Raw genomic sequence first — 13548 nt, 5'->3', positions numbered from 1 at the left:
ACTTGCAACTGGGGCGATTACAAACTACATCCCTCGAGTTGCAAGTCAGGGGTGGACTTGCAACTGGGGTGAAAACAAATCAACATCCTCCCGAGTTGCGAGACAAGGCTGGACTTGCAACTGGGCCGACAGAAACCCCTAGTTGCAGGTCTAATTGCAACTACTATGAAACAAGAACAAAAAACAACGCCCCCCGAGTTACAAGTCGGGGGTGGACTTGCAACTAGCGCAACTACAAACTACACCCTCCCGAGTTGCGAGTACATGGTTGACTTGCAACTGGGCGATTACAAACTACATCCCTTGAGTTGCAAGTCGGGGGTGGACTTGTAACAGGGGTGAAAACAAACAACAAACAACACCCTCCCGAGTTACGAGTACATGGTTGACTTGTAACTGGAGTGATTACAAACTACATCCCTCGAGTTGCAAGTCATGGGTGGACTTGCAAATGGGGTGAAAACAAAACAACACCCTCCCGAGTTGGGAGTCGAGGGTGGACTTGCAATTGGGCTGACATAAACCCCTAGTTGCATGTTGAGGGTCTAATTGCAACTACTATGAAACAAGAACAAAAAACAACATCCCCCGAGTTGCGAGTTATGGACTTGCAACTAGGCAAACTACAAAACTACACCCTCCCGTGAGTCGGGGGTGGACTTGTAACTAGGACAACAACAAACGACGATGAAAAACAAAATAGTGGCCTAGTTGGGAGTTGAATGTTGATTTGCAACTAGAACAACAACAAACAATGGCCTAGTTAGAGTTGAGGGTGAACTTACAACTTTGACAACAACAAAAGTATGAACCTAGTTGCGAGTCGAGGATGGACCTGCAATTAGGACAACTATGAAACAATGCGCCCAGTTGCGAGGAAATGGTCGACCTGCAACTGGGATGAAACAAACTATGGACCCAGTTGCAAGAAAAGTTGGACTTGCAACTAGTGTGTAAAACAAAAGGCACATCTTGTTGCGAGTCGAGGATGGGCTTGCAATAGGGAGAACTATGAGGCCAGTTGCGAGTCGAAGGTGGACTTGCAACTGAGACAACTACGAAACTACGAACCAAGTTGCGAGTCAAGGGTCGACATGCAACTGGGATCAAACAAACTACAATCCCAGTTGCGAGTCAAGGGTGAACTTGCAACTAAGATGAAAGACAAAACACAGGTCAAGTTGCGAGTCAAGGGTGGGCTTCCAACAATGATAAAACAAACTATGGGCCTAGCTAGTTGTGAATCAAGGATGGACTTGTAACTAGGACAACTGTACAAAACTATGATATGAGTTGCGAGTCAACGGTGAGTTTGTAACAGGGACAACTATAAATTGTGAGCTTAATTGCGAGTCAAGGGTAGACTTGCAACTGGGATAAAAAGACAAACCACATGCCCAGTTACGAGTCAATGGTGAGTTTGCAACTGGGAAAACTAAACAAAACTACTATACGAGTTGTGAGTAGAGGGTGGATTTCCAATTATAACAATTTCAAACTATGAGCTGCGTTATGACCAAGAGACGAACTTGCAACCAGGATGAAAAACAAAATATGGACCCAGTTATGAGTCTGAAAGTAGACTTGCAACCGGGACAAGCGCATAACCTACCTCTTTGACTTCTACGACATTGCAAATGACATGGGCACACAAGAACACGTGCAGAAAAATGCCCAATAAGAAAACATATGTACATCACGGACGGGATGACAAACGAACAAAAAGGAACAACGCGATAGAGGAATACATCGGCCCACATGCAAGATCAAAAATTTGCACTAAATTACAACAGCAAGATCTGGTGGACAATAACTCAGATGAAAAAAACATTGCTATTTTTATCTTGATAAAGCTTAGAAGAAATGGGAGACAATGTGAAAATGAACAGAGAAGGTAACAACCACGATAGACCTTTGATTTTCTTGTCTCTTCTAATTCTACGCAGTGGCCTAGAAACATCATAACGAAATGGCTTGTCAGCGCGGCACGATAATGGGCCGAAAAGTGTGAAGCCAAACTGACCAACAAAAGGATGCGAGACAAACAAAACATTGACCAACAAGGTGGGGATAGCGCTTGCACAAAAATTACAAAAACTAAATCAACCGGTAAAAAAATTAGATGAGACATCATCAAAAATCATCTAGATTGTGATTTTGCAATTCAGTATAAAAGTTTTGACTGGACAAATGGAGGACTAAAGCCACAACGCGCACCAAACAGAGCAAATTACATGATCTGTACAACAATTAATCATGTGAAGAGAATTGGCAAATAGTTAATCTGATTTGTACAAAAAAAAAGGGAAAACCTTATAACATTTTCTTCTAGAAAATCACGAATAACTCATATTTTTTAAAGGCAAACGAACAACTCACATTTTTTTAAAGGCAAACGTACGTCGCTTCGGTCTCGTCGGACACAATGGCACAACCAAAAACTATGGTGCAACGGTGATTGTTTACACCAACAAAGGGGATGAACGGCATACCATATCTGTTCATCTTATACGTGCTGTCGAACACCGTCACATCTCCATACAATTGATAGTCCCGTCGCGACTGTGCATCGCACCAGAACATGCTCTTAAAACGGCCCTCCTTATCGAGCACGTACTCAAAGAAAAACTCTGGATCCTTCTCCTTTTTACTCCTCATAATCCTGATTGCCGTGTTAGCATCACCCTTCGCAATCAACTTCATTTTTTCTCGGCAACATACGTTGTACACGTCTCGTCTCAGAAACCCACACTTATCATACGAGCCATACCTGCTAATGAAGTTGTCAACGATGATATGCTTTCTGATCCCAGCTCCTTCCATCGCCAAGATCTCAGCTATCTGGTGATCTCCCATCACTCGATGTGACCGCAGAAATACCACCTCATCTGGTCTAGCCAACAAATGGTTGTGATCATCCATAAAAGCTGCCACGAACCAAACTCCACGTCCTTTGTCCAACTTCACGACTAAATGTGCGCCACACTCGCAACGAGTCTCTGCTCTTAGCCTGCGGGTACGGCCCTCCGGGTTTAAAAATTTACTAAGACGTTTTCCTGCCCTCGAGCAAACGTATCTCCTATACCGAACAGTGGTTGAAAGTCCTTTTCCTCGTTTCACCTTATCTTTTCTGATACTGAATTCACGGTCTTTGGCGTAGTTATTATAGAACATGTGAGCCTCCCATTGTGATGCAAATGTCATACCCATAACCTTCAACTGTGTCTCCAGCGCACGTTGCTGGATTTCAGCTTCCTCAATGTCCATATTAGCTCCATCCTCATGCTCATATCCATCTTCACCACTCCAACCATCAAAGTTAGCCTACAATATTCCACATAAGCAAGTCTAAGTTGTCATTACCAACTTTTTATTATTCAATGACATCTTAAATTTTGGACCGAACCTGGCTTATGTTATCCCCGAAAGATTCAACACCATGATTTTCCTCGTTCTGAACGTCAATATCCTCCTGCACATAAAAAAATAATATGCACGTGTAAGTACCATATGGTTCTTCATCCGACGAAAAGAATGTACACGACACTTACGTTTTCACTACAAGCACCCTCCTCCTTCTTTTCAAAATCCTCCTCAGGTAAATTATCGTACGACGACCATGATTCATTGTCGCTGCCATCATCATCATCTTTACTATCATTACCATTCGTACGATCAACACTATCGCTACCATCCCACTCACTCGTGTCCAAAAACAGATCCGTAAATCCAGTTTCTTTATCCATTAAATGATCTCTCAACCAACACTGCAATATTATAATAAAAATTGATCTATCAATTTTATATCAAATTAAATGTACTACGATCATACAGATGAGAAATTCTTATCTAACAAGTGATTGCACATAATTATTTACAGATTCAATTTTTTTGACAAACTAGAAGGCTTACATGGCATGCACGTGCACTTTGGCCGGCCTGGAGTGGCTGCGGACCGCGAGGACGTTCCGGAGAGGTTGATCACGGATTTGCGGGCGTCGACGGCGTCACGGAGGAGACATCACGTACGGCGGGCGACTCCAAGATCTGTCCGCGCCGGCCAGATCCCGGGTGAAGACGGGGAGAAGGCGGCGATCGGCCGAACGGGAAGACGTTGGAATTGGCAGCGTGATCACGGCTAGATCGGCGGGGAAAGGCGGCTATCGGCGGGTAAGGGCGGCGATCGGCGGGGCGGGGCGACGTTGGAATGGGCCGCGTGATCAGCGCAGGTCGTGGGTTTTTTTCGCGCGACGGAGAGAGGGTAGTTGCGAGCCGGCCGTATCGGCTCGAGCCGTGCGCTCGGCTCTACCTGTATGGGCACGCCGCATACGGCGCGGGATACGTTAAGCACCGTATGCCCAAAATGCCCTTATACGTTAAGCGGGGGTGTACCGAAGCAGATCTCGTTTAAATCAGACTTCACTCACGGAGCGTAGAGGCGGACGAGACGCCGATGCATGATGCAGTACGCACACACTGCACAGCGGGCGTACGCCGCGCCCGGGCTCGCAAACACCGCAAAATCCGCCGCAGGACCGCCAATCATCGCAAGAAAATTGAGCGGCTCCGGCTCACCCGACGGCACCGCAATGATATTAACCCGCCACACACCGCTACACCTACACACACATGATGACGCTTCATGACACATTGACACGCGCCCCCTGTTCCTCCCGGACTACGGCGCAGCGGCCGACCGTGAGCCGGCCGTGCCGGCGCCGATGATCGCCGCGCCCGCACTAACGCGAGGTTCAGGGAGGAAAGCAAGCACGGCGGTCTCCCGGCGAGCGGCGATGCCGCCGCCGGCGCACGGCATTATTACTGGGTGTGCCGTACGGGCTCACATGCGCGCTCGACGCGGCACAACGCGCGACCGATCCAACAGGTGGTGGGGATCGCCACACACACAGTCTCGTGGCTCCTTTCCGGCAATGATTAAACCGGCTTTCCCGACTGTTGCTAGCTCCTACATGGCCAGGACACAGCGCCAGCTCAGGCCATGGCAACGGCGAGGACGAACGAACGGCTTGTAAAGGGCTGTACAGAGTTGATAGTCCTCGCCGAGGTTCTTTGTCCTCCACAGCGCCCGGCAAAGCAAAGGTCTGTACAGAGTTGATAGTCCTCGGCCATCTGAAACCCCTCATTAACTCTCCGTACGTTTTCAGACTGAGTAGTTGCCTCCCGTCGCCGTCGCCATCGTCGTGCACAGTCAGCTTCAGCTCATCACCGCCCCTCGCTCCCATGGAGTTTTACTGAACGGTGGCGCAGGCTGGAAAGCAGTGCAAAGTGCAAACTGAACGAACCTTCTTGAGGCACCGTTCATACTAGCTCCACACCGTGGAGTACAGATCCCAAATGAAGGAACGAGCTGTGATAATTCTGTAAAGAGGAAAAGCCTCAATAATCCATTTTTCTGGAGCTCGCGAGTGTGCCGCGCTTGTGCCTAGCGCCGCCCCTAGCCCTAGCCAGCCGGCCAGAGAGGCAAAAAGTTTGTGCGGTCACGCGTGTGCACACGTTGAGTAAGCCAGCCTAGACAGACGGACTGGGACGAACGTGCGAATAAATTCGACAAATGACCCGTCATAGTACTATTTGACAGTAAGCAGCGGCGCTGCCGACGCGTCTGTCGTCACGGCCATGGACGTATCATGGAGGAGGGTGCATGCATCCATTCGGGCAACTGCACCAGAATGGACGCGAACGTGCAGGACGAAGGCCATACTGCTCGACGACGACGGTTTGGACGACCACTGTTCCGCTGGCAGGCCCGCGCCCAGCATCCAGTACTGTGCAGTGGCGCATGAAGGTGTGGCGACACGCATGCGCGCCACGGAGCAGAGGCGGGGGCCCTGGTCGACATGGCAAGGCCGCTCCCACGGCCATGGATCGTCGAGGCGAGAAAAGCTGAGGGGTCGGCGTCACGTTAATGGCCAATTACTCCAACAGACAGACGGTCGATGCAATCCGTGCAGGGCCGATCCGTGACACCAATTCCGCGAAACCCTGAGAGAGGGAGGGAGATCGCGATCGCGTCGCGTCGGGTCCACTCCTTCGCTGCCTGCACGTCGACTAGCACAAGAGATGGGAATTTATCTCTCGAAAGAAGCAGCAAACGGTATTTTCGGCTCGTCATGTCAGCAGCTTCGATCGGCATCATGACCCGGACCGTTGTCAGTGGGAGCTTCCGTCCTCTTTCAGGAGCGGGAACATCTGTGCAGCTCGGAATTCAGTACGCTACAAGTCTATAAAACTGTTGGTAGTAGATGGATGGATAGATGGCGCCCGAGTTTTACACCGGAAGCAACGGCAATCGGCTGGAAAAGCAGCATCGGAACAGCTATTAGTAGTGGACTGACTACTGGCACTTGGTAGAAATATATTAGCTGAACTAGGAAGAGGAGGAGTAAAGTTCACTCACACCTTGCAGTGCTGGTCCACGTGATGATCGATCGAGCAAATCGAATGCACCAAGGCAGCAAATCGATTCCCATGCCAAGGCATCGTAGCTGTTGCTGCAAATCGATTCCAACAATCAGCACGCTCACGGGATCACAGTACACAGTACCAGTACATTTCATGTTCCCTTGTTTTTCATCAGGCGACGCAAAACTACGGGGCTGTTTGGTTCCTAGCCACACCTTGCCACACTTTGCCACACCTAACCTTAGACAAGTTTGACCAAGTTAGGTAGGTGTTTGGTTCTAGCCACACCTAAGGCAAGGAATTTTTTAGGAGCAGTGAGCCCCACATGTCATAGACATTAAAAGTGTAGCAAGATTCCTTTAGACAAGCCAAAGTGTGGCTAACAATTTTTTTTAAGGGTGTGGCTAACAATTTGAGCAACTCAACTAAGGCAAGTGTGGCAAAAATCATGTGGCAATATATGGCAAAGATAGTCACAATCCAAACAACCCCTACATGTATGCACATGATGTTGTTACCGAGCACGGTACTCGGCCATGTCACGTCAGGGCGGGTTTCCAGTTGGAAATTATTGAGTTAGGTGCGAAGAAGGGCAGATTCGAGGACCGCATTCAGAAAGACGAAGTGATGATCCGGAAAGAGGAACTGATGAAATGGCATTGATGGCACAGAAAGCGGCAGCCCATGCTATGCAATGCAACAAAGGTTACACCCGCAGGGATGCAAAATTTTCGCCGATGCAGTAACTGAACATTTTCTGTTTCTGAATCTGATAAGAAATTCCCCCACTGCAGCGGCAACGGGCCTGAATCTTAACGGGACGGTGATGCCGCTGCCTCGTAACTCAGAGACGATTACTCACAGGAGGAACGAAACAAGACACCATCAATGCCACTGCCCCGGCACAAGCGTCCGTGAACATCACGATTTTTCGTCAAAAAAAACCACCTGCCCAGTGAAATTATCAAAAAAGACCACCTACGAGCGAAAATGTCAAAAAGGACCACCTGCACCGTGGCGGCAGGTGCGCCAGCCGACACGTGGCACCTGCCGCCACGGGATCTGGCGGCAGCACCTGCCGCAACTGGCTCGACCGGCAGCCTCAGCTGCACAGAATTTCGGTCGATGGCACACACAAGAACGGAACGGGCTGGCGATGTGGCACCTGCCGCCACGCTCCCTGGCGGTAGCCTGTGCTGCTTTTCACGCCAAACGGCACGTCCGTTGGTTCTTAGTGTGGCAGACGCATTGCTGGCCGTGGTGCCTCTGCCGTTTTGTTTTCTGTGCACCCATCTCTCTCGTTGCCCTGTGCTATGTGGAGTCATCTGGATTAATCCTAAATACAGGACTGACCGACTGAGGTGTTTAGTCTAACTCAATCAACAGAAAAGGCATCTGGCCAGTGCATCTCGACTAGCAAAGCGTCTGCCACCTATGGCCCAACAGAAAAGCAGCACAGGCTGCTGCCAGAGAGCGGGGCGGCAGGTGCCATGTCGCCAGCCCGTTCCGTTTTCGCATGCGTCGTCGGTCAAAATTCTGTGCAGCTGAGGCTGCCGCCTAAGCCGGTGGCGGCAGGTGCCACGTGTCGGCTGGCGCACCTGCCGCCACGGTGTAGGTGATCTTTTTTGACATTTTTGTCCATGAGTGGTCTCTTTTGACATTTTCACTGGTCAAGGGGTCCTTTTTGTCAAAGTTTCGAACATCACACCATCTTCTCGCGTGAGCCCGTGACCGCAATTCCGCAATATTCTATGGCGCGGCTCCACGAAAGCTGCAGCCCGTGCACGGGTCCAGGGTGTGCAGGCATGCAGGCTCCATGCCTCGCCGCGGCTCTGCCTGTGCGCCAGTAGGGTTCAGTGCCTTGCCTTGGCGACAAAGCTAGCTTAAACCGATGGGCGATGGCGCTGGAGCGTTGCGTGGCGGGGGAACGGCGCCATGGGCCGCGCCGATCGTACGCGCCGCATTCAATGGTCGCTGTCGCATTGTCGCGCTAATGGTCTTGCAGGAGGGAGTTGTGTGAATTGGTGAAACCTGAATCTTTGGGTTCAGAAAAGTGTGCCTGAAACCTGCTGTCTTTTCTACCGATTCTCTATTTCTCTTTGTGAAAGGAGTAGTGTGTAAAGACGAGAGGTTTGCGCCATTGCAGGCAGGAATTCATGTGTGCTTTTTGGCGAGTATGCGAATGCGAGTGTGAATGAAGCGGCCAAGCGGGCGGACGCCCGGGCACATGCGCTGCAGGGTGCGGGTGCGGGTGCGGGTGCGGCGGGAAAGGGAGAAGGGGCCGGGCCGGGGCGCTAAAGCCCACCACGATCCGCGCCACGAAAATAGTGCGGTGCGCCCAGCCCTGTCGGCTGCCACGCCGCATATAACCGGACCCATCCCGCGCCAAGCTCAAGCAGCAGCAGCACCGGCCCCGAGGACACACTCACGCCTCACTCGTTCACAGTCACACTCCACGCGCTGCCTGCCACTCCCCTCCCCCGGAGCACCTCTGCCACTCCCATGGCGTCCCGGATCTTGCTCCCGGCGCTCCTCCTCCTCCTCTGCTCGCATTGCGGCGAGGCGGCGAGGAAGGCGCGCGGCGGCGAGTCCAGCTCGCAGGTCAAGTTCGACTTCTCGCCCTTCCTCATCGAGTACAAGAGCGGCGTGGTGAAGCGGCTCATGGGCACCGACCGCGTCTCCGCGGCCGCGGACCCGCTCACCGGCGTCACCTCCAGGGACGTCACCATCGACCCCGCCGCCGGCGTCGACGCGCGGATCTACCTCCCGAGCTTCCGCACCAGCACCAAGGTGCCCGTCCTGGTCTACTTTCACGGCGGCGCGTTCGTCGTCGAGTCGGCGTTCAACCCCATCTACCACGCCTACCTCAACACCCTGGCGGCCAAGGCCGGCGTGGTGGCCGTGTCGGTGAACTACCGCCTGGCGCCGGAGCACCCGCTGCCGGCCGCCTACGACGACTCGTGGGCGGCGCTCAAGTGGGTGCTCGCCAATGCGGCGCCCGGGACGGACCAGTGGCTGTCCCAGTACGGTGACCTGTCCCGCCTCTTCCTCGCCGGCGACAGCGCGGGGGGCAACATCGCGCACAACCTGGCATTGCGCGCCGGGGAGGAGGGCCTGGACGGCGGCGCGAAGCTCAAGGGTGTGGCCCTCCTGGACCCCTACTTCCAGGGCCGGAGCGCGGTGGGCGCCTACTCCGCGGACCCGTCGTTCCTGCAGTCGGCGGCGCGCACCTGGAGCTTCATCTGCGCGGGCAAGTACCCCATCGACCACCCGTACGCGAACCCGCTGATGCTGCCGACGGCCTCATGGCAGCACCTCGGCGCCTCCCGCGTGCTGGTCACCGTGTCCGGGCAGGACCGGCTGAGCCCGTGGCAGCGCGCCTACTACAGCACGCTCCGGAGCAGCGGGTGGCCGGGGCAGGCGGAGCTGTACGAGACCCCCGGCGAGGGCCACGTGTACTTCCTCACCAAGATGAGCACGCCGCAGGCGCAGGCCGAGATGGCCACCCTCGTCGCCTTCATCAACCGCGCCGACTAGTGACTCGCCCGCGTGCCGCGGCGGCCGGCCGCCCGGCAGCAAGTAAACGCAGCACCGCCACCCCGACATGAGTACTCTGCTATGCTAGTAACGAGTACGTACGTACGTAGCGAGGAGGAAGGTCTTGTTTTCGCCTTTCGTTCGGGTCGATTTCTTGTGTCACCACGGTGTAGAGTGCGGTAGGTACGTACGATGAATTCGGTTCCTCCCCAGCAACCGGCCGGACGGAGAGGGGGGCCGTGCCGTGCTCTACCACCGACCGATCTGCAGCTAGGTTGCAGTGTTAACGCAGTAGTAGTTGGCCGTTTCTGGCAGTCGCCCGTAGTAACTACCGAGCCGTATACTACTCCCTCCTTTCCGGTTTATAGGGTTTATCTCAAAATTTTAGTTTTTTCATTTTATAATGCTCAATTTGGTTGTTTCCCATCACATGTTCAGATTTCAAGGTGCATTAAATCATTGCATGCAAATATTAAGAGAAAATTGATCAATGCATGTAATTTATGCGTGCATGCATTGCAATTAATGCATTGGTAAACATACTTTTTGAGAAAAACAAGATCATTAATTGGGTGCTTTTACAAACTACAAAAAGTATTCCACCACTCACCATCTACCTTGGTTGGTGAGATTTTTAAATTGAGCCTTATAAACCGGAAAGGAGGGACTACTATAGTAGTGTCACTGTCATTATATTTACCTAGCGATTGCAGTGTCCGGTGTGTAACTTTTTTGTACTGCTGCTATGGTGAACTGGCTGTGTGGAATTGGAATGGTGTGATTGAGTATTATCCGAGCTGGTTTCCTTGTGGCGGCATCTAGTTAGCATTGGCATCATGCACGTGCCGGCCAGCGCGGCGGAGAATGTGTGTCGCGCCTTTGTTTTCTTCGACGTTGGGCCGTGCGTGCGTGCGGGGTGTCAGTCAGTGTGTTTCCGGCATTCAGGGGACTCTGTTCTAAGCATCATCGGCGCGCTGCGCGCTCTGGTGCGCGCGCTGCGGCCGCGTTGTTTCCGGATCGCCGGAGTGGACGCGTTCGGGGGTTCACCGCGGCGAGCTCCGATCGAGACGCGACGCGACGCGACGCGGCCCATCATGGCGTGCGATCATGGCGCTGCGACGCGCCTTTTGGATCGGAATGGGGCGCACGCGCCCCAGTACTCCTCTTGCTCGTCAAAATGTTCACACCCACATGGGCGTGTTTAATGCTTTAATCAACTGTACTACGCCTCGGTACTTTTGAGCTTGCACGAATTATTCCAATATCTGCGACCCCGTGCCACTTTTTACCCCGGTAAGCTCTCGGTACGCACGCCGGTGGACTACGGCGCGGGAACGGGTTCCCGCGCGGCCTCGCGTTTTCCGTTAGCTTGCTCCCCTCCCCTGCTCCGACGACTGGACGTGGGTGGGGTTTTGTCCGGTCCCGGGTTAAAAGCCGCGCGCCCTGTTGCACCGCGCGAACACGAGGAGCGGTGGCCCGCCCGTGAGCGGTGGTGGTCTCCACGGCGAGGACGGCGGGGCCTCCCCGCACTCGGTCGGTCGGTCGCGGGCGACGATCAGAACCGGATGCGCCGCAGCTTTTATCTCGCGGGCGGGTCCAAAACTCGGGCACATGGCGTGCCCAGGGGAACCACTGTGGCCTGTCCCGCGCGCATGTGAGCGTCTTTCTTGGGTTTCCGGGCCATCTCTCCCCCCTTTTCATGGTCTCGGCGGCACCGCCGTTCATCGGCATCCTCAAGCCTCCATGGGGAAACGTCGATGCGCGCAGGCCGGGAATGGCGCCGCCTTCTCTCTCGGCGGATCTTCATGCGGCTAGTCAGCGATAGTAGTACTCCCTCCGGTCTTTTTTACTCTGCACATTAGCTTTGACTGAAGTCAAAGTTTGCTAAGTTTGACCAAATTTATATTAAAAAATATTGACATCTATAACATGTAATAAATATAATATGAAAATATATTTCGAGATGGATTTAATAATAAATGTGTTGTTATGTGAATGTTAATAATTTTTTATATAAACTTAGTTAAAGTTGGATGAGGTTGACTTCAGACAAACCTAATATGCAGAGTAAAAAGAACCGAAGGGAGTACTAGTCAAGCGCGTCGTGCAGGAAAGTTTCTGGCAAGTTGCTCCTACTGGTATAATGGAAAAGTTGCTCGTCAGCTTAGCTCGTTTTCTCCTAACAGTGCATCAACACGGCAAGGCTCTTGGTTGCAAGTTGCGGCGATGCCAACTCCAGCATTGTGTCCTGTTATGCTTTCGGTGTGTAGCTGGGCCTTGACAGAGATCGAGATGCCATTTGCTCAAATCATGACAATCCACAGAAAGTTGCCTGTACACTATTTAGTTCTGAGAATGTTTTTTCGACCATATCGAGATTCTGAACTTGGCATATCATGTTTTTAGACAACTCCCAGCAAATGGACGATTGTCCGTTTTTATGTCATTTTGGACTCATTTCCAGCCTAAATTTGGTCTAGGTTTACGTCGGCGCGGACGCCTGCGACGCCCACCCCTGGCCCTTATGTATGTGGCACAACGACCATTCTTCCGCCCTCCTCTCCACACTCTACACATGGCCTCGCCGACGTCACCCAGTTTCGGCCGCCTCGCCACTACCCAGGCGTCACCGCCGCATCCACCGAGGCCCACTCTTGCCGGTATCTGTGGCCGCTCCTCGCCGCCGTCGGAGAACAAGAAGGCACGTCTTCCCAGGGTCGCCGGCACCGTCCTCGCCTCCACGGTCACCATCGGAGGGCGCGCACTTCGACAATCCTGCTGTGTGCACGGGTAAAGGACGACGCCCTTCACAGGCCACGACTCGACCATGTCCGCCTCTGTCGCTGCCCGCAAGGTGTTCGGGACTTTGCTCACAAGGTACCATGGTGATAGCTAGGATGAGTTCTTTTACAGTAACGTCATATGTTCATCGAACGATTCCTCATTCGACGATGAGGACTTTGTGATTGCTATTATGGTCATCAATGAGCACATTTCTAGGCAGCGACCAATGTCTAGGGGATCGATCTCATGCCATGCTCCGGCGTTGAATTGTAACAGAAAGAGCGCCCATGGCCTACTCTATAACGATTATTTCGGGCCCACATCCCACCCTTCAATCTCAACCTTTTCCAGCGACGCTTCCGGATGGCGAGACATGTGTTCAACCGTATTCGAGAGGGAAGGGTGGACTATGATGATTACTTTAGATGCAAGTATGATGCCCTCGGAAAGGTAGACATCCCCTCTTAAAAGAAATATATTGCAAGCTATTTGGATGCATGCATACGAAATTTCCGGTGATCTTGTGGATGAGTATGTCCGCATGAGTGAGTCCACATGCCTTGCATCATTGTACTGTTGGGAAACATAGCATGTGATTTCAAAAAAAAAAATCATACGCTCACGCCAAATCTATCTAGAAGATGCATAGCAACGAGAGGGGGAGAGTGTGTCCACGTAGCCTCATAGACCGAAAGCGGAAGCGTTTGTTAACGCAGTTGATGTAGTCGAATTTCTTCTCATTTCGACCGATCAAGCACCGAAAGTACGGCATCTCCGTGTTCTACACACGTTCAGCTCGATGAC

At 52.4% G+C, this 13548-nt stretch overlaps 1 protein-coding gene across 1 annotated transcript; it reads left to right on the top strand.

Annotated features, from left to right (window-relative positions):
* Positions 1 to 8795: 8795 nt before the first annotated feature.
* LOC119310179 (probable carboxylesterase 2) lies at positions 8796 to 10389 on the top strand. The gene has a single exon (XM_037586000.1). It carries the CDS (start codon positions 8926 to 8928, stop codon positions 9958 to 9960), a length of 1035 nt encoding a protein of 344 aa, XP_037441897.1. The 5' UTR covers positions 8796 to 8925; the 3' UTR covers positions 9961 to 10389.
* The last annotated feature ends 3159 nt before the right edge of the window (positions 10390 to 13548 follow it).

Source organism: Triticum dicoccoides, chromosome 5B (assembly GCF_002162155.2).
Source record: "Triticum dicoccoides isolate Atlit2015 ecotype Zavitan chromosome 5B, WEW_v2.0, whole genome shotgun sequence".
NCBI classification, from domain to species: Eukaryota; Viridiplantae; Streptophyta; class Magnoliopsida; order Poales; family Poaceae; genus Triticum; species Triticum dicoccoides.
The sequence above is the reverse complement of the archived record's forward strand: the minus strand, read 5'-3'. Positions and strand labels throughout refer to the sequence as shown.